Raw genomic sequence first — 19,649 nt, forward strand, 5'->3', positions numbered from 1 at the left:
ATTCCTCTTTTCCTCTTACCTGGCAGCTCCATCCTTAGCATCTTTTTCCCAATATACCCATCATCCCTCCTCAGCACATGTCCAAACCAACGCAATCTCGTCTCTCTTGCTTTGTCTCCAAACTGTCTAACATGAGCGGACCCTCTAATATACTGATTCTTAATCCTATCCATCCTAGTCACACAGTGCAAATCTTAACATCTTTAACTCTGCCACATCCAGCTGACTCCTGCCTTTTTGTCAATGCCACAGTCTCCAATCCATATAACATAGCTGGTCTCACTACCCTCTTGTACACCTTCCCTTTCACTTTTACTGGTACCGTCCGTCACAAATCACTCCTGACACTCTTCTCCACCCATTCCACCCTGCCTGTACTCTCTTCACTTCTCTTCCACATTCCACATTCACCATTACTCTGAACTGTTGATTCCAAGTACTTAAAAACTTGTCCACCTTTACCAACTCTACTCCCTGCATCCTCACCATTCCTCTACCCTCCCTCTCATTTACACATATTCTGGTCTTAGCCCTGCTGACCTTCATTCCTCTGCTCTCTAGAGCACATCTCCACCTCTCCAGAGTCTCCTCAACCAGATTCCTACTCTCACTACAGATCACAATGTCATCTGCAAACATCATAGTCCACGGGGCCTCCTGTCTGATCTCATCTGTCAACCTGTCCATCACCTCTGCAAATAAGAAAGGACTCCGAGCCGATCCTTGATGTAATCCCACCTCCACCTTAAACGGCGCTCTGACACTCCCACTGCAGTCCTCACCACTGTCACACTACCCTCGTACATATCCTGTACCACTCTTACATACTTCTCTGCCACTCAGACTTCCTCATACAATACCACAGCTCTTCTCTAGGCACCCTGTCATATGCTTTCTCCAAGTCTACAAAGACACAATGCAACTCCTTCTGACCTTCTCTGTATTTCTCCAACACTCTGAGCAAACATTGCATCTGTAGTTCTTTCCTGGCATGAAACCATACTGCTGATCACTAATCATCACCTCCCTTCTTAACCTAGCTTCTACTACTTTTTCCCATAACTTCAAGCTGTGACTGATTAATTTTATCCCTCTGTAGTTACTGCAGCTCTGCACATCACCCTTATTCTTAAAGATAGGTACCAAACAATTTTTTCTCCACTCCTCAGGCATCCTCTGACTTTCCAAAAGTTCATTAAACAATCTAGTTAAAAATTCCACTGCCATTTCTTTTAAGCACCTCCAAGCTTCCATTGGTATGTCATCTGGGCCAACAGCCTTTCCATTCTTCATCCTTTTCATAGCAGTCCTTACTTCCTCCTTGTTAATCTGTTTCACTTCTTGATTCACTATCCCCACATAATCCAACCTTCTCTCCCTCTCATTCTCTTCATTCATCAGCCTCTCAAAATACTCTTTCCATCTACTCAACACACTCTCCTCTCTTTGAGTACCTTTCCCTCACTATCCTTTATCACCCTTACTTGCTGCACATCTTTCCCAGCTTTGTCCCTCTGTCCCCTAGCCAGTCGGTACAGGTCCTTTTCTCCCTCTTTAGGTGTCCAATCTCTCATACAACTCTCCATACACCTTATCCTTAGCTTTCGCCACCTCTCTGCCATGCGCTTCTCTCTCATGTCTACTTTCTTCATCTCTGACAATCCCACTTCTTCGCCAGCCTATTCCTCTGTATACTTTCCTGTACTAACTCATTACACCACCAGGTCTCCTGGTCCTCCTTCCTCTGTCCAGATGTCACACCAAGCACCTTTCTAGCAGTCTCCCTTACTAGTTCTGCTGTAGTTACCCAGCTATTTGGTAACTCTCCACTGCCTCCCAGTGCCCGTCTTAACTGTTCCCTAAACTCCAATTCACAATCACCCTTTAACTTCCACTATTTAATCCTTGGCACTGCTTTCAGTCCTCCTCCTAATCATCACCAACGTCATCCTACAGACCACAATTCTATGCTGCTTAACTACACTTTCCCCCTGCCACCACTTTACAGTCTCCAATCTCCTTCAGACTGGCCCTCCTGCATAGGATATAATCCACCTGTGTGCATCTTCCTCCACTCTTGTACGTCACCCTATGCTCCTCCCTCTTCTTAAAATACGTATTCACCACAGCCATGTCCATCCTTTTCGCAAAATCCACAATCTGACCTTCTGCATTCCTCTCCTTAACACCATACCTACCCATCACTTCCTCATCCCCTCTGTTCACTTCACCAACATGCCCATTAAAGTCCGCTCCAATCACTAGTCTCTCACCCTTGGGTACTCGCCTTCATCCAACTCACTTCTCTCATCCATCGCACACCGAACTTGTGGAGCATATGCACTAACATTCATCATTACACCATCAATTTCGAGCTTCATAAACATCACTCTGTCAGACAATCTTCACATCTAAAACTCTCTTGGCATATTGTTCCTTTAGTATAACCCCTACCCCATTTCTCCTGCCATCCACACCATGATAGAACAATTTGAACCAGTTTCCTAAACACCTGGCCTTACTTCCCTTCCATCTCGTCTCTTGCACGCACAATATATCAACCTTTCTTCTCTCCATCATATCAGCTAGCGCTCTTCCTATACCAGTCATACTGACAACATTCAAAGGTCCTACCTTCACTGCTACACTCTTAACCTTCCTCCTCTCTTCCTGCCTTCGCCCTCTTCTCCTTCGGCCAAAAGTAGCCCAATTTCCGCCAGCACCCTGTTGGCTAACAATACTGGTGGCGGCCATTAACCCGGGCCTCGACCGATCCGGTATGCAATTATGAAAAGTTCTCTGCATCAGTAATTTTTGGCAGAGGTTTTATGCCTGATGTCCTTCCTGACGCAACCCTCCCCCATTTATCCAGGCTTGGGACCGGCACAAAAAATGCTGATGGCTACCAAAAATTACTAGAAAATGGAAATCGAAGTCTACACCAAGTGTACTAGAAATAGTGAACACAGAAAACAGATAGAATCTGGGCCTTTCAGAAAAGGGTAGGAGCAAATTACATGGGAAAACACTGGGAATTGTGGGAATATATAAATGGGAGAAGTGAGGTTTAAAGAAGGCAGGATTTGAATGAGTTAATATCGGACAATGACTGGATAGATAAGTGATGTACAATGCTTGCAGCTAAAACTGTGTCAATATGGTTTGTGATATAAAATATCTGCAGCTAGGATTATGTCAGTGGTTTGTTTAAATGTACGATTGCCTAGCTCAAAAGTGATGAAGTTTATTAAAAAAAAAAAAAAAAAAAAGGAAAATTTTGGAACAATTTATGCAGAAAACTGGTGTGGATGAGGAATGACCAGCAGCCACTGCATTTATATATACAATTTACACACACACACACACACACACACACACACACACACACACACACACACACACACACACACACACTCTTTCAATTATAAATATTACATTTACAGGCTTGTAAATGTAAACTTGTTAAATGGGGTTTGATTTCTTTCACAAAAGCAAGCTTGCCTATGTCACAAATGATATATTTTTTGACTCCTTTATTGAATTAATTTCACACACACAAAAATCACATTTCAATTTTCACCGCTACCAAAAAATGTCAAGAGGACTTCTCTGGGGATTGGGCGAGAGCTGAAGCAGACAGGAATCACCAACAGAGAATTGACGGACTGGTAGGTTAGTCGCACTAAAAAAAAAAAAAAAAATTCAATCCAAAATCAGCTTACCACCATTCAGGCTAGCACATCAATGATCGGTACCCAAGAAAAGTGCATCTCTACTGGCCCCACGTACTTCCATACACATTTCACTAAGACGGGTCGGAAAAAAAAAAAAAAAAAAAAGGTAATCTGGCTAGTGACTTTAAAGACTAGCCAAAAGAAATAGTAGAGAGGGAGGAGCTACCCATTTCACATTAGGCCAAAATACAGTACCCAGTTGTGAGGACAATCTCGATCTGGTGTAAATATGCCAAACAGCACAACCCAGCAAGCAAGAAAGGAGAAGTACACGTCTTGCATGGAACCTCTCCCAACGATTTATATAACAGAAGACCCAGTTTACTCAACACCTAAGTAGGCTCAAAAATAGCTAAACATGTTCCATCTGTGGGCAGCTGTCTTACTAAAAGGTAATACAAACTCAGGAGTAGTTTAAGTCCCACTGTCAGCAGAAACCCAAGGAGGAAAGTACATTATATTAGATTCTCAGCAAACAGAGATTGAAATCACCAAGATGAATAATTACATACAAAATCTGCAGTAACAAAAATTAGTAGAAAACAGAAATCAAAATCAAACTGCATTTTAATTATTGAACATTGTAAAAAGAAATACTATCTTTACAAAATGGAAAAAAATACAACTAAATGGAATTTGTAAGAATACATGCAATATAATGTTCAGAAGTGAGGTTTAAGGGAAGGCAAGAATTGAGCAAACTGTGTAATGCTGGACTAAATTAAGGAACCATGTATTTTTAAAACCCCTTTCACTTACAACATGGACATGCATTAATAGAACAAAAAAAAGTAAAACACTTCATTTAGATGTCGCACATTATGTGATAAGTTTTTAAAAAAAAATTGCCCAGACTTGCCCTAGACCTCTCCAACTGTAGAGAGTCAATTACTAATGGGATGCATTACTGCCATGTACAGAGTTTTTACTACACCTTTCCAACAAGTTAAATTCCACAGAACATTACCCTCAAAGAATAAAAGTTAGTTTTAAACCAGAAGAATTTTATAGCACCCTATTAAACGATGCTCACAGTCCTTCCATTAAAGTGTTTACACCACACTTGCCAGTGGATGCCAATATTTGAACATTGCAGGGTGGGGGATCCCCAAAAGAACCCGCAACAGCACTACAAATAGTTACTTAGGACAGGTCACCTTTTCCCAACAAAAGCTCTCATACTTACACTAGGGTCTCAAAAGAACACTTGCTTATGTGGAAAAGGCTCCCTTCCTCCCATGTGTGCTGCAGAGACTGGGAGAGGGATTGGTCCACAAAAAATATTAAAATAGGAGGAATCAAGAGACCCTTGCAACACCATACCCTTTATTAGAGTTGGGCATTAAAATGTCAAGGGTTTCACACCCATGTAGCAGTTCACCTTTTTTGAAATCAGAAACGTTTCATTAGGTTCAAGTTTTATGAGGAAACCCCAAAGACCCAACATACCCACCACTTCCAAGGAGATCCAGAAAATACTTATGCATCTCAACTGCAGAGTGCGCTACTCCAATTAAGCTAGATGGTTTCATTTGTAGCTTATGTGAAATATGTAATCTAAAAGCACCAGTTTTGCTATGTTAACTCCATGTGTGCATGTGCTATGAAAGCATACATAGATGAAGCCCTGACCGCAACCAGCAGATCAGGGTTCAGCTAGTAGTTCTTGCACTTCACAGTACAGGCAGAAGAATGTTAATCCCAATTCTGGGTGGGGCAGGAAAGTGGATTCCCACCAGAGAAAAACTCCAGGCAAGGCAGAGACAGAAGGTAGCAGTGAGCTGCTACAGAGAGGGCTGCAGCCACCCAGCCTGTGGACTGTAACCCTTGCCTCTGCATGAAGACAAGAGCAGAGGCAGTACTTGCATCATCACTTACAAGGGTGAGATATTAAGGAAATAACAGCACCCTCACTTGTCAGGATGCTGGTAAGAGCAAAAGGAACCTGTAACCCAGACACCTGCTGTATTCACTTATTCCCCTGGTGATCTTTGACATATACAATACAACTAATGGAGCAAACCTGATCCGGGAGAATAGTTTGATGGCTGGTAGGCATGGTGGAGGGCGTGCACGAGTTACGTGACTAAGTGGGGCACAGGCAGATTTTTTTTACAAGATAGAAACTACAGCAGAAAGAGCAGATAAAATCTGATCCCACACTGGTGAAGGAGATTCGAAACCCAGAGTACTCACAAATACACTGCGAGAGTGTGTATGATATATACAGAAGACAAGGAAGGACTGTGCACTTTTCAAAATTAAGGTTTATCAACTAAAAGGGTTCCAGAAAACAAAAACCTGTACTCTAATAAAGCAGCAATTTGTAAACAAGTCTATTAATACTTAAAGATTATAGGATAACGTAGCCACAACGGTGGACAAGATCTCAGATAAAAACATTTTTAGACCTGCACAATCTCCATGTAAATGAAATACCTGCAGCTTAGGAACTTGCCGATAAAATTGTGGTACGCAATGCTTACCTCTCCTTATTTCCACTGGGTTAGCTCCTTTGCTGATCTTTTCGAAGCCCTCTTTAGCAATTGCTCGTGCCAGAACAGTTGCTGTAGTGGTACCATCACCAGCTTCCTCATTTGTGCTGTTGGCAACATCCTGTACCAGCTTGGCACCAATATTCTTATATTTGTCCTTCAAATCTATTGCTTTGGCCACTGTCACCCCATCTTTCGTTACTTTGGGGCTTCCCCAACTCTGTTCAATGATGACATTTCTTCCCTACGAGAAACAGCAGAATGATAAAGTTATATAATCTCTAAACCAGAGTGAAACAAAAACCAAAGCAAAAAGTAGGAAAGGCAACAATAATCCACAAAAAGTTTGAACGCTTGCATGCGTTTTAAGTTGGTTACTCTACCCACTTTTCCTTTCTGCAACCTTGTTCATGAAGGATGTCAAAGGATTGCGTTTACCACCACTTCCCTGTATACCTTTTACTGACAGAATCTGATATACACAACATACCCTCTAAAAACACAACACGCTTGAATTTAAGAAACTTTAGGACTACACCTCCCAAGCATCAACATTACATGATGATCCAAACTCTTCCAATTTTCACTATGCATCCTCACAATCACCCAAGCATGTATGCACAAGCACTCCTACTTTACTGGTCAGAGCAAACTTTTAAGGTATCACATTGCTACTTGGCTCAGGTCCTTACAGTGGAAGGCTTGGAAGCTATGCTGTCTGGAGGTTTATACTCCGGGTGGCATCACCCTTGCCCAAATAGTATGAGAATATAGTATGAGAACTAGTTCAAGAGACTGTTCCCACTGACAGATCACAGAATCAGATGAAGATACTTGACCCAACTCCTAGAGCCAAGACTGCAGTTATTCAAGACTTGTCATTGGGATTAGTGGCCCATTTAGCCTACACCAAAAACGAATGTATGTAGCAATTACATGGGCTCACCATCCACAAGGTTTAACAGTGGGAATAAAGTTAGGTACACTAAATGGTAAACACAAAGGATCTTCAAATAGTCTGGACCCTAGTGATACTCTAGGGTCCTGCTATGAAGAATCACTGTCACTAGAACTAAAGCTTATGGAAAAAGCTTGAAAAATACCAAGTAGATTTAAGGTGGTCTTATTTATACATTCAGCACTGACCTGCAAACTGATTAACCATGCAGGTGTGGAGTCCCCACACGAGAACCATTCAGATGGATTTGTGACCACATCAACAAGGCTGAATTGCAAAAAAGCTGTGCATACACACCTACCAGGCATGTAGAGCAAACAGTATTCTAGGAAACTGCAACCTTCAGTGGATTTGCTGCTTGATAAGGTACCATCTAGAGAATCTGCAGTTGTACTGCGACAACTCAAAGCTCAAGTTTGGGGTTGCTGACATATCTAAAGTGGAACTGACAATAAAATTTGCTTGCCTGACCAAAGTTAACAAACAGATCATAAAAAACATGTTAAAAAGGGGCATCCGTAAAAGTACTTTATCCCATAATCCTTTAACAAAAATGTTAATACCAACTCAAATCATTACATCAGAATCTGTATGCTCTGGACAGGGGTACTAAGCTTTCAAATGACCACCACTTAGGGGCAAGTCAGACAGCTTGGACAGTGGCAGAAGGCAGATCAGACACAAACAGTTAACATACGCCAACTACACCTCCCACATGATTTTGTGCAGACAGAATTCACTTCCCATACATCGGAGTCCACCCAGTCAAGCAGTCTGTTCAAGACACTTACCGAAAGTGTTCACTGCTCATGTCTGAAGGTGGAAGCAGATATCTGCCTTTGGATATCCTTGCCTTTTTTTTTTTGGGGGGGGGGGGGCATTTTCAAGTCAATAGAATTTTGCTGGACTATCAAAGCTGGAGTTCTTTGAATTGTTTGACCGGCATTTCAAAAGTGGACCACTGTTACCGCCATGACCCTAAAATAAGACTGGATATTTTAGTTTCACTAAACAATAAAACATCTGCTTATATAGCATTATTAACCATAACAAATTGTTTTTAAGTTCTGGGTACAGTTTACAGCAACTCTTGTACATGCTTAAATACAGTTTTGTGTAAAGGATTACTTCTGTTACATGGAGTTAAGTTTTCACTTTTTTTGCAACTTTACTGCAATAGTCTGCATAGGAATGTCTACACAGCTACAGAACTTAGTTTATACAGACTGCTCTACACATTTCTGAATCCATGTTTGGACTGCAATGGTTGCTGCACAAATGTGAAACGTTAAAAGGATTCAGTTAGTACTATGTAGAATCTCTTACAGAAAGTACAACAGGAGATCCTTGGAGAGGACACCTCACTACCTCATCCCAATCACGGAAACATCTCTAGGATATAAAGTTGTAAATTCGTTACTATTTGCAACAGACCTAGATTAAACAGTCCTCAGAAAGCCTACTCTTCTCCATAATCTTCTCAGCTAGTGTATGCAAAAACTAAAGCTTTATCCATGTTTGGGACCCGAAACATAACCTTCCTACATAAAATGTAGCCCCAAATAAATATACTTAAAACAAGCAAGCTTACGGAACAACTAAACCAAGTACAATGGCTTTTCCTAAAGTAGTTAATACAGGGGGGGGGGGGGGTAAACGTACACACCATAAATATTTATCACAGGCCATGAAAAAATTCAGCGCACACTCCCAACACCAAACCTAAAGCAGCTCTTTAGAAACCACCGGTAGAAAACTGAAATTGATTTGGTAGCAAAACATGAATGCTCACAAAAAGTAGAGAGCTGACAGTGGAATAAGTTAAATGCTTTTGTTCCATTAGTCTATCTGCATATCTTTCACAGAACAAGCTTAAAAAAAAAAAAAAAAAAATTAACTAAAATCACATGACAATCATACTACCATTTACATAACACATATAAAACTATATTAAACACGCATATATACATATACCTGCAATTTTTGCATGAACATAATATACATACATGTCCCCTACAAAATCCCGAACGCAGAATCCCAATGCCCAAAATACTGACAAAAAGCTCAAAAACTCACATTACCCAAACATCAGAAGAGAGAAATTCAAAGTCACGAAACTAATACATACAGCACACACAAAAATACACACACCCTCCCCCCCATAACCAAACCACCCTACACTATAAGCAGGGGGCTTCACCCCCCCTACTTTATTATTCTAACTCCGAGAACGCACAAACCTATACACAAGGCAAACACACACACACTAAAGCTCCTCACAAACACACTTGCACACACATCAGGATTTTGAATTTCGCACTTCTGGCCTTTCGGTAATGTGGGGTTTCGGGCATTTTGTCTCAGTATTTTGGGAGTCAGGATTCTGTGCTTTCGGGATTTCGTAGGGGACATATATATGCACGCACACACCACACATGCAAAATCTGAAATATAACAACTCATCAAAAAGTCAGAAGCAATAAATGAAAAAATTTCCTCCAACAATCCTATACAGACACTGAAAAGCCAAGCCCGATACCCTGTAGTAGTAACAGGGTTGACCTAAAGACAAACACTTGACAATGAACATTCCCAGGCAATATTTCCAAAAAGATCATTTCTCCTACAAATAACCTATACTACTTAATTAAGGGCACTGTAGCCCCAAAAGAACTGAAGATAGTAAGGAGAGCCATTGTAAACAGGGCTATCTAACAGTGTAGTGCCTCGTGGGCGGTATTGCGCAGCTTGGGGCGTGGCACACATGACCGACATATTTGATGGACACTTTCACCGTCAGCGAGCGCCGACAACACAGAAGTAAAGACATTTTCTTTTGGAAAGTAATCAATGTGAATGAAAGTATTTGTGGGACACTACTCAGAAAATTAACTACAGCTCCGTATTACAGCAAATAGCCTAGTAACATTAAAACAGTAAAGCACACACTGGAGCACCTTTTAAAGCACACAGAAATAACCACAAGTTTTGCAAATGACGTGACATTATGAAAACAAGTAAGTACATATGTAACGGTTACTGGACATACGTACAGACTGCTCGATTGACAGCTCCAGCGGGGGAAGCAGGTCAAAAACTCAGCCACCAGAGGACAAACTCCCAATTTTCTGATTCGGGGATAAAACTGGACATGCCTTTCAACTCATCACTGGAGTGGTGCAGCAGGTGCTCCAGAACAAAGTGAACATTCTGCCATTTCCCATCTCTACGGTGCCAGACACGGGTTTCCTCAGACTGGCAAGTCCTGGGTCGTCCTTGACTATCAATGTACTGTGTAAAGTATTATACCACATGCCCAGATGTCAACTGGGTTTACCATAGGCTTCCTTGTGCTCCTCCTGGTGCAGTCTTATTTTTCTTGAGTGTCACGAGGTTGCAAGGTAAAGGCAAAGGTTGGCATACACAGATTTCGGGGGGTTTATACATACAGGTGTACAAAATGGCAGATTATTGCCGATGGTGCGTGAATAGGTGGCCAGAATGTGTGAAATCATTACTTTTCAAATAGCTGTGCAGATTACAGGTTGCAGTTTCAAAAGTTTCAGGTGACATAGTATTAAGTGAAAGTGAGGTTGTAATTAATAAAGCGTATGTGAAAGAGTTTAGAAAATGTTTCTAAGCCTGTTGTTTAACTGCCTGACTTCCTATGCTGAAATGTTCTGTTTTTGCTTTAATACAGATGTTAAGGCATAGCTGAATAAACAGAAATGGTGGTCTTGGACAGTGTTACTGTCTTTCCGTGAAATTCTGAAACTGTTTTGTAGGAACAGAATGTTTGACAGTACAGTTATGGGCGGTCAGGGGCAGGGTTTGCTACTGCACATCCTGCGAGGCACTACACTGTTATATAATCGTAAACAGTTACAGCACTACACAGACAGATTTACTCAGATTTCCCCAATACACTTACAGTTAACCAAACAGATCATTGCAGACCAGGTCCTTCGACCCTACTTCCTGACTAACAACTATACATAATCGACAAAAACTCATTAAAAAGACTCACATGATGTATACATATCTAACTGTAACGTAAAGATTTAAAATATAAAAATTTAACTGCATACTACTCTAGGACAGCAAAATGTCAAACACCTTAAAAAAGTTGAGTCAGTTGCTACAATACATGTATTATGTGGACCTAGATTATTTTAAATTAAGTTACCTTTGGTCCCATGGTAACTGCTACAGCATCTGCCAGGAGATCGACACCCTGAAGCATTAATGCTCTGGCATCAGCACCAAAACGCACGTCTTTAGCATATGCTCTTGTTAAATGTGGTGCCAGTGCTCTGGAGAGTGGCCTCACCTGGCGCATGATCATTGGCAAACGATACATCTAGAAATAAAAAGAAACAATACTTTAAAATTTATACAACAAAATGTGTATATCTAATGTTATTTTCCAAATCTTGTTTATCCTTCAACTATACAAATAGTAAAAAGCACGATACACAAGCATACCGTGAACTCAAGTGCACACTTCTATGTGGGGGAGGGGGGAGATCACATTTCTTAAGTTTTCCAAAAATGTTTATTCAATGTAAACTAAACACGAGAACATGTTTTTTGTTTAGTTAATAGAACCTAAGTGTTCTAGACTTTAGATCGGGGCCTCCTCATATACTTCCATCACCAGTACAGCACACGCAAGGTCAAATCTCATCAACCCCCCCCCTTCTTATACCCAGAACATGCTAGAAAATCATGAATTTCATCTCTTCCTCTACAGCAAATATCACATCCTAGAATACTAAGGGAGTAGTAAAATCAAACAACTTAGCATGTGGAAAGAGCAAACTTAAACACATGCCAAAAAGTTAACATCAAGAGTAACTTACAAATAGACCCATTCATTATAAAATGAACCATATAATCCTATGAACTACACTACTAAAACAAAGAATTCCCAAAACCAATACAAAAACTTACTGCTTAATATTCCTAGAAAGCCAAAGTAACAAGTTATAAACACCAGCAGACACCGCAGTTGTTACTACTAGGACAGACAGCGCTCTCTAACCCCACGCATTCCAAACTGCGCCGCTCTTCTACAGAGACACATGTGCACGTTCATCCGGGTATCGTGCCTACCTCCCCCGACACCTGAATAATGTAATGCATTGTGTATGTGTGAGCTGCATTACCGCTATCAAATAAGCTCTAGTTACGGTCTGTCATCTTTCCTGCGGTAGTATGAGGAGAGGTAACGTTCGGATGACATCATTTTTCTTAATGTGACTATTTGCGTAGTTAATTTATCATGCTCGTTCGGGGTTTAATAGCATAGTTTCCAGAAGCTTCTGGATGTCTCCTGGTTGCCAAGGGCAAAGGTAAAGGATTGTGTAATCGGGTTAATAGTGACGAGCTTCAAAGCGACATTTGTTGAACTAAAGCGATAACACACTGTGTGATGTTTGTAGTTTAAATTACCATTTTATGTGCATGTTTTATACGTGCTCCTTTGCACAGCTGCAGGTGAGCAGCTACGTAACTTTTTAAGCTGTGCTTCTGGAACATTTGACAAAGTACGAAGGTGGTAAACGCGCATGCGCGAAATGTAATTTTTTTTTTTTTTTTTTTTTTTCACGTGGAGTTGCAGAGTCTGGGCTTCGGTTACTGTTGAGCTAGGTAACTTGGAGCTGAAGTTTGTGTAAACCAAACGGCTTATCTGAAACGAATATTGTAGAATAAATATGGTAGGTGTTATCTTGATTTTTGGCATTTTATTATTTTAAGTGTTAGCTCTATTTTAACTTGAAGATGACCGTGTGTAGTAAGAAGGCAGATATATTTCCCAAGAAGGCAATGTACCTCGTAGGCAAGATTGGTCTCTTACTTTTGAGATAGCTTTTTATAGGATGAAATGCCCGAGTGTTTTAGTTGGTTATTGTAAAATTTAATAACGAAAAAAGGTTGTAGCATAATGCTGCCCGCAGACTTTTATTTGCATGCATTTTCACGCCTGGTGCCATTTGTTGGCCTTCTAGTGCAATCCAAAGGTTACATCTGCGAGCTGTTAACTAGCCTGACTTTTTTTTTTGTCCCTCTAGTGAATTAGCATTTCTCAGATGAGTTTGTCTAGTGAATTATAAACTGGGTTGGTGTTTAAATATGTAGGCAGTTACGTTTGGTAAAAACGTTATTTGCCATTTGTCAACCGAGTTGGTCTGGCTGGGCAGATGCCCTTTTTCAGCAGAGACCCGAGAAGAAAAGCTCCGTTATAGCAATTATTTTTTTTTTATATAGTTAAAGTACAAGAATACAATCGTGGAGATGGATACAAAAAAAATCAGTGTTAGAAGTAAAAGAAAATGTAAACAGATATGTTAATTATGTGACATCCAAACACGCATTCAGAGATGACTTATTTATTCTAACGTTTGGCATGATAGACTGCTAATATTTTACAAGTGTCCTTGATTTATTAATGGGTTTGTCCCTGGTTGTTCAACAATTTGACTATGTAATATCCTATCCAGATGTTTTTATTCAATAGTTATTCTATTATACTGGTTAATACATTAAATCTTTCAGCATTTGTCTGGAGAGCACATTTTAATGCAGTGCCTTTTGGAATGGATAGAGCACGATGGAAGATAATGCAGTAACTTTTACTAATTTTAACTGCGGTAGCGTGAACATGTTCTTATCGTCACTGTCTGTGAATCATTACTGGAACATTTTCATTGTAGCGGTGCACTTTCTCAAGATGTTAGTGGTGATAATCTTGTTAAATGACGCCTCAGTAGTTTGTTGCTTTATGCATTGCAAAATGGTAACCTTGTTATCTGCTATTACCAAGGTCACTCGTGCAGTTACAAAAGTAGGCTTTGACTTCGCTAAGCGCAAACTAAGGCTTTTTATTCCCTGAAAATCCATCTTTGGCTGCGCGGCGTTGCTGGGGGTAATTTGTGCCAGAAAAGTTTGGTTACAGAGTTCTTCGTACCTAACCATGAATTAAGATAACTTGAATTGGTATGTAATGTAAAGTTTACAAGTCCAGCTTTATAGTTCTAACATTTCTTAGTCTGCTGAGTGAGTTGGTCAGGTCTTAAGAGCTCATTCGGTCATGACCAAGGCCAGTAAAGCAAAGCGCACATAAAATAGACTGGTTAACAAGCTAAGAAAAAAAATGCATAAAATCACATGTCTGTAAATAGACGGTGAAAATATTTTGTATACAAATAAAGAGCAACATATGAGGGTTGAAAATGTAGAAAGTGAAGGAATCTTTTAATCACTAAAGAGGTGGCCACTTCAGTAATGTCAGTTGGTCAAAAACAGGTATAGTATTACTTTTCCCCAACCTAAAATTGTTAATGGGCACATGACTCTTAAAGAGGAATGTTATTTTGTAGAAAAAAAAATTTTTGATAACTTTACTTTGGTGGGTGGGGGGTAAGGCACAGACCACCAGTTTCTTAACTCTTCAGACACAAAAAGATAAATTACAAAATTGCTTTCACTACAGCAGGCTGTGAAAGTGCCTCAGCACAGATGGATGTTGAGTGCCTTGGCAGTTATGGGAGAGCCACCTGTTCCACCTTGGCAGACCCTTAACCCACTCAGCGGATTCTTGGAGACCAGTTGTGGATCTTAGCTTTGTGAGTTTGTTTTGTGATGATAATTTGTACTTTCTCCACTTGCTCTGTATCCTTACCCATTTAAGGTGTGTGTTTTTATAAAAACATTCTATTAAATATTGTGTATGAATGGAAAAACCACTAACACAATTTTGGTTGCAAACATTATATGCATTACAGATCCAGTTGAGACAACTGTAGTTGCACACCTGTAGTTGCACACATTATACATCCCTTGTAATGTGTCCAGTCATTGTCAATTAAGTATTTACATAACTCACTGAAATCCTGCTTTCGTGTAAACCTTGTTCCTCCTCTGCTTATGTTCCCGCAATTCCCATTGTTTTCCTATGTAGTTTGCTTTTTTTTCTTCCCCCAAAGATCCAGATTCCAGTTGCTTTATCTCTGTTACAATATTCACTACTAGTAAAGTTGATTTAGACTTTGATTTCCATTTTCTAGTAATTGCTTTTGTGGCAGCCACCGTAATTGGATTTGGCAAAGCCTTACTGTGTCTAGGCAATTCTGATTCTGTGTCATAGCTCAAAAAGATCACTACTTGTAGTTACACCAGCTTGCTCACCTTTGAAGTCTGCCAACTCATTACGCTCTCAGAAAATGTCTGCTGTTACCCCCCCCCCCCCCCCAGTCATTCCTCCAACATTTGCTATCAACCTAAGGAAAAATTCTTTTGGAGTTTACTTGGGATATAAAGTACCTGTGAAACATTTCAAGCAAATATCCTACATTTTCTACACTTTACATGTTTGAGATGCACACATCCACCTATTTGAATTGCTCTCTTCCCAATCCTTTCTAAGCTCCTCTGGTTTATCTTATAATCATGTAGTATTTTATATGCTTCAGTAATTATTCCTTTTTTAATGTCAGTTTCTCTTCTAGAGACTGTTTTAAAAACTCTACCAGTGCTGGTCTTTTGTTCAGGACCCATGTATTTCTTTCTGTTTGCCTATACTCTTATTAATTACTGATAGGGAAGACCATCTCTAACCTGAAGTCCAAATTCTTGGCGTCATCCCATTCTATTCTATTACCTTTCCCTTTCTACTTAGTTGTTCTCACTACCTTGGATCCTTTGCCAATAAATTCCAACACCCTCTTGCCTGTTGTCTGTATCCTTAATTGCAGTCACCCCTATTAGCAGAATCTCTCTCTTGCATTTCTGTGCTGGCTTACTTAAAGCATTTTACACTACTTTATGAATATATACTATTCTGTATGATTCTCATTCTCCTTAATCCCAGTCTCTCCTTGTTTCTTGATCTTCTCCCCTGTATCGTAGTCATCCCTTTCAACTTTGAATCATAGTTTTCTGCTTGTGCTGTGTATAAGAGCCTTAATTGTGTGCCACAGTGGAGTTATTTTAGTCCATACTCTTAGTTGCTTCATTTTATCATGTCTCCGTAAATGTAGATATTGCTGAACAATGTGTGATTACATAATGTACCGGTGTTGCCTCTTTTTTTAGCTTTACTAATTTTGTATCCCAAGAAGATTTGGAACTGTTATGTTCCCCAACATTGTAATGTCCCCTTTCTGGTTTTGTCAGGTATAAAATATTGTCTGCAAATAGAGCCAGCTTTCTTGACTATCATACCAATTGTATCATTAAAATTCTGAGTCCCTTATTTTCTTTGCCAACAGTTCTAAATATAATGCAAACAAAGGGGGGAGAGGACACCCCTGCCTGGTTCCTTTAGTTGAGCAGAAATGATCAGAGGACCCCGCCCACTAGTTTTTGCTTCTGATCCCTCATGTACTCCTAATCAACTTTATAATTTTATCAAGAAAAGCAACGGTTTCATTGCCATCTTCATGACTTACCCTGTCAGATACTTTCTCTGAATCGAGACCCACAACAACAGCGGTGTTTTCTTACATTCTGCTTCCCCCCGGATCATCAGTGTTCTGTTAATGTTATCAAATGTTTGCTTTCCCTCCACAAAACCACATTAATATCAATTTTGGCGTCTTTGCCATTGTTTAGCCATTATAGACAGACTTTATAGCTGTGGTTTAGTATTGAAATGGGGCTGTATGAAGCTAGATCCGCTGGATCTTTACCTTCTTTTAGGTATTAGTTACCACTGCTTTCTTCCAAGATGTTGTAGCTTTTTCTCTTAAAATACTGTTAAAACCTTCCAGATCTTTGTTTTTTTTTTTTCCTCCTAGCTTTCAAACGTCCGCAGGAATACATGTATTCTTGGAGACTTTCTTGTAGATCGGTTGCATATCGCCATTTTTATCTCGTTTCCTCCTGTCCTAACTGTTAGTAATTGAGCCTCTTCTACCTCTAACCTTGGCATGTTTCATTTTTCTATAAGGTTTTCCATTTGCACCTTTTCTTCATTTCATATTTCTCTGCTTTTACAGATGTGTTAACGTTTTTGTGCTCTAGAGTTGTCGAATAGTTGCTCGACAGCAATCTTTCTAACTCCTTCATATTATCACTGTAATCCATTATTTTCTGTTTAGAGCTCTGCAGTTGCTTCTGTGGGATTCCACCTATTTTGCATTACTTTAACACTTGTCAGTCCCAATACTCGAAGAAATCCTCTCCTGGCTATCGACTAATATCTGTAATGAAACTATAATCATGGGAGACACCAATATTAATTTGTCCTCCATTCAGTCCCCTACTCACCCCCTCAATATCAACCTATTCAACTACTCTTATCTCATCAACTCCATAACTAGGCCATCCAAAGACTTCACTAGTGGCAACATTTTAGACTGGATTCTAGTCTCCCACCCCCACAACTATCCTGACAGTGGAACCCTTCCTGACTCCCTCAGTGACCACCTTCCCATCTTCACTAGACGTCTTCCTTCTCCCTTACTAGCTACTCATACTTACTTAACTACCCAGTGCCATAGAAACTTTAACCCAGAAGCTTTCTCTGGCACCTTTAAATCACTTAACTGGTACCGTCTAAAAACTCTACCACTTGAAAATGCAATAACTCCTTTTAATACTACCTACATCTTCTAAATCATGCTCCCTTAATAACCAAAAGAATAAAAAGGAAAGCCACCCCCTGGTTAACTAAAAGTACACTAGCCACCATGCGACTTGGAGATAAAGCCTGGACACAATACCAGAGGAACATATCTACATCTAACCTCAATGAATACAAAACTCTTTGTAACCAAGTTTAAAAAGCTTATCTCAGCAGACCAAAACTACTTTGTCCAACTTCAAAGCAACCATAAAACCAACCCACAAAAGTTCTGGAGAGGTAGAACTACCCTCTTGGTACTACAGAAAACCCTAACCCCTCTCCAAATGTACAAGACTCTGATCTTGCTACCCAATTCAATTCTTTCTTTCTTTGACTATTTCCGAACTTACCTCTTCTTTTTCAAATAACAGTCCACCTCCTACCTCCACTTCTCCTCACGCATCTCCCCCTCCAACTTCTTTCTCTCATTCCTCACCCTCTCAACCCCTTCCATTTTTCATTAAACCTATTCCTACTTCTACTATAAGAAAACTCCTGCAGAAACTAAAACCATGCACCAATGCCCCCGATAACATTCCCTCATACTTCCTCAGCATAGCTGCCGAAGCCATTGCCCTCCCTATCAATATCCTAATCAACCGCTCTATCCAAGAAGGTCTTGTTCCTCAAATCTGGAAAAAAGCTTACATCATTCCCCTGCACAAAGGAGGAAATACTAATATTTCCAATTTCCGTCCCATCGCCATCCTCTCTCCCATTTCTAAAGTCCTAGAGAAATGTATCCACCTTCAACTCCTCCCCATCTCTTGGACAACAACCTAGTAACTCCTACCCAACACTGATTCAGACCCCATCATAGCATTATGACTGTCCTTTCCTTCCTTGAAACTGTGAATAAAGCTAGATATTCTGGCTTCACTGTATCTACCATCCTTCTCGATCTCTCTAAAGCCTTCACTATCTCTCATAACCTACTCCTTACTAAACTAGCTAACCTAAACCTCTCACCCTCTTCCCTCAAATGGTTTACCAGCTATCTCTCCAGTAGGCAACAAGTTGTCAAATGGAAAAAGGCCACCTTCCCCTTCCCCATCACCCCCACAGGTGTCCCACAAGGTTCCATACTGGGCCCCCTCCTCTTCAACATTTTCATTAATGACTTTTACCGCTCTATCCCTCTTGCTGATGTTATCCAATATGCAGATGATTCCACAATAGTCTGTGCTGCCCCATCCACCCCAACTCTTTTAAAACTAACTGAAGATGCCTTCTCTACCACAGAACAATGGATGAAAGACAACCATCTAGCACTCAATCCTGCTAAAACTAAACTTTTATGATTTTTACCTCCTCTAAAACTAAGAATTTCGATCGAAATTTATTCTCCATCACCAGCCAAAATACACCTCTTGAGCTGGTATCTGAAACCAAACTACTAAGAGTTCAAATTGATGATAGGCTGAAATTCAACTCCCATCTACTACTAAACATAAAAAAAATAAAAAAAAAACACCAAAAACTTGATATGCTCTACCGACACAATCGGTTCCTCACCTCCACTACTAAACTTACTCTCTCTACTACACTTCTCTTACCCTCCCTTCTCTATGGAGCCCCTCTTCTAACAAATGTACAATCATCTCTCAAAATCAAACTGTCCTCTTGTTGCAATAAAATCGCCAGATTCGCCACCAGCAACAAATCAACCCATCACTGTGAATCTCTCCACAAACTAAACTGGCTAGAGCTACCAAACTACCTCTCCTACACTCAGCTCACCTATGCTCATAAACTCATTTTCCAGCCATCCCTCTGTCCCTCCCTGTCCACTACCTTTAAAATGCACCACACACACACACTTCTCAGATCAA

At 40.2% G+C, this 19,649-nt stretch overlaps 2 protein-coding genes across 3 annotated transcripts in view; one reads left to right on the forward strand and one right to left on the reverse strand.

Annotated features, from left to right (window-relative positions):
- Positions 1–12,287, reverse strand: part of HSPD1 (heat shock protein family D (Hsp60) member 1) — a 194,488-nt gene extending 182,201 nt beyond the window's left edge. The window contains exons 1-3 of the mRNA XM_044060304.1: positions 12,141–12,287; positions 11,374–11,547; positions 6,221–6,473 (exon numbers count right to left, since the gene is read on the reverse strand). Coding sequence (XP_043916239.1) covers positions 6,221–6,473; positions 11,374–11,547 — 427 coding nt within the window. The 5' untranslated portion in view covers positions 12,141–12,287. The remainder of the gene's footprint in view (positions 1–6,220; positions 6,474–11,373; positions 11,548–12,140) is intronic.
- A 305-nt stretch (positions 12,288–12,592) lies between these two features.
- Positions 12,593–19,649, forward strand: part of LOC122793025 (MOB-like protein phocein) — a 565,681-nt gene continuing 558,624 nt past the window's right edge. Inside the window, exon 1 of one of the 2 annotated variants that reach the window (XM_044060679.1) lies at positions 12,593–12,907. In XM_044060679.1, the coding sequence (XP_043916614.1) occupies positions 12,905–12,907 (3 nt within the window). In that variant the 5' untranslated portion in view covers positions 12,593–12,904. The remainder of the gene's footprint in view (positions 12,908–19,649) is intronic. The other variant, XM_044060678.1, reaches the window with a different exon arrangement.

This window comes from Protopterus annectens, chromosome 2.part0 (genome assembly GCF_019279795.1).
Source record: "Protopterus annectens isolate FY-2018-M chromosome 2.part0, PAN1.0, whole genome shotgun sequence".
In the NCBI taxonomy this organism is placed as follows: Eukaryota; Metazoa; Chordata; order Ceratodontiformes; family Protopteridae; genus Protopterus; species Protopterus annectens.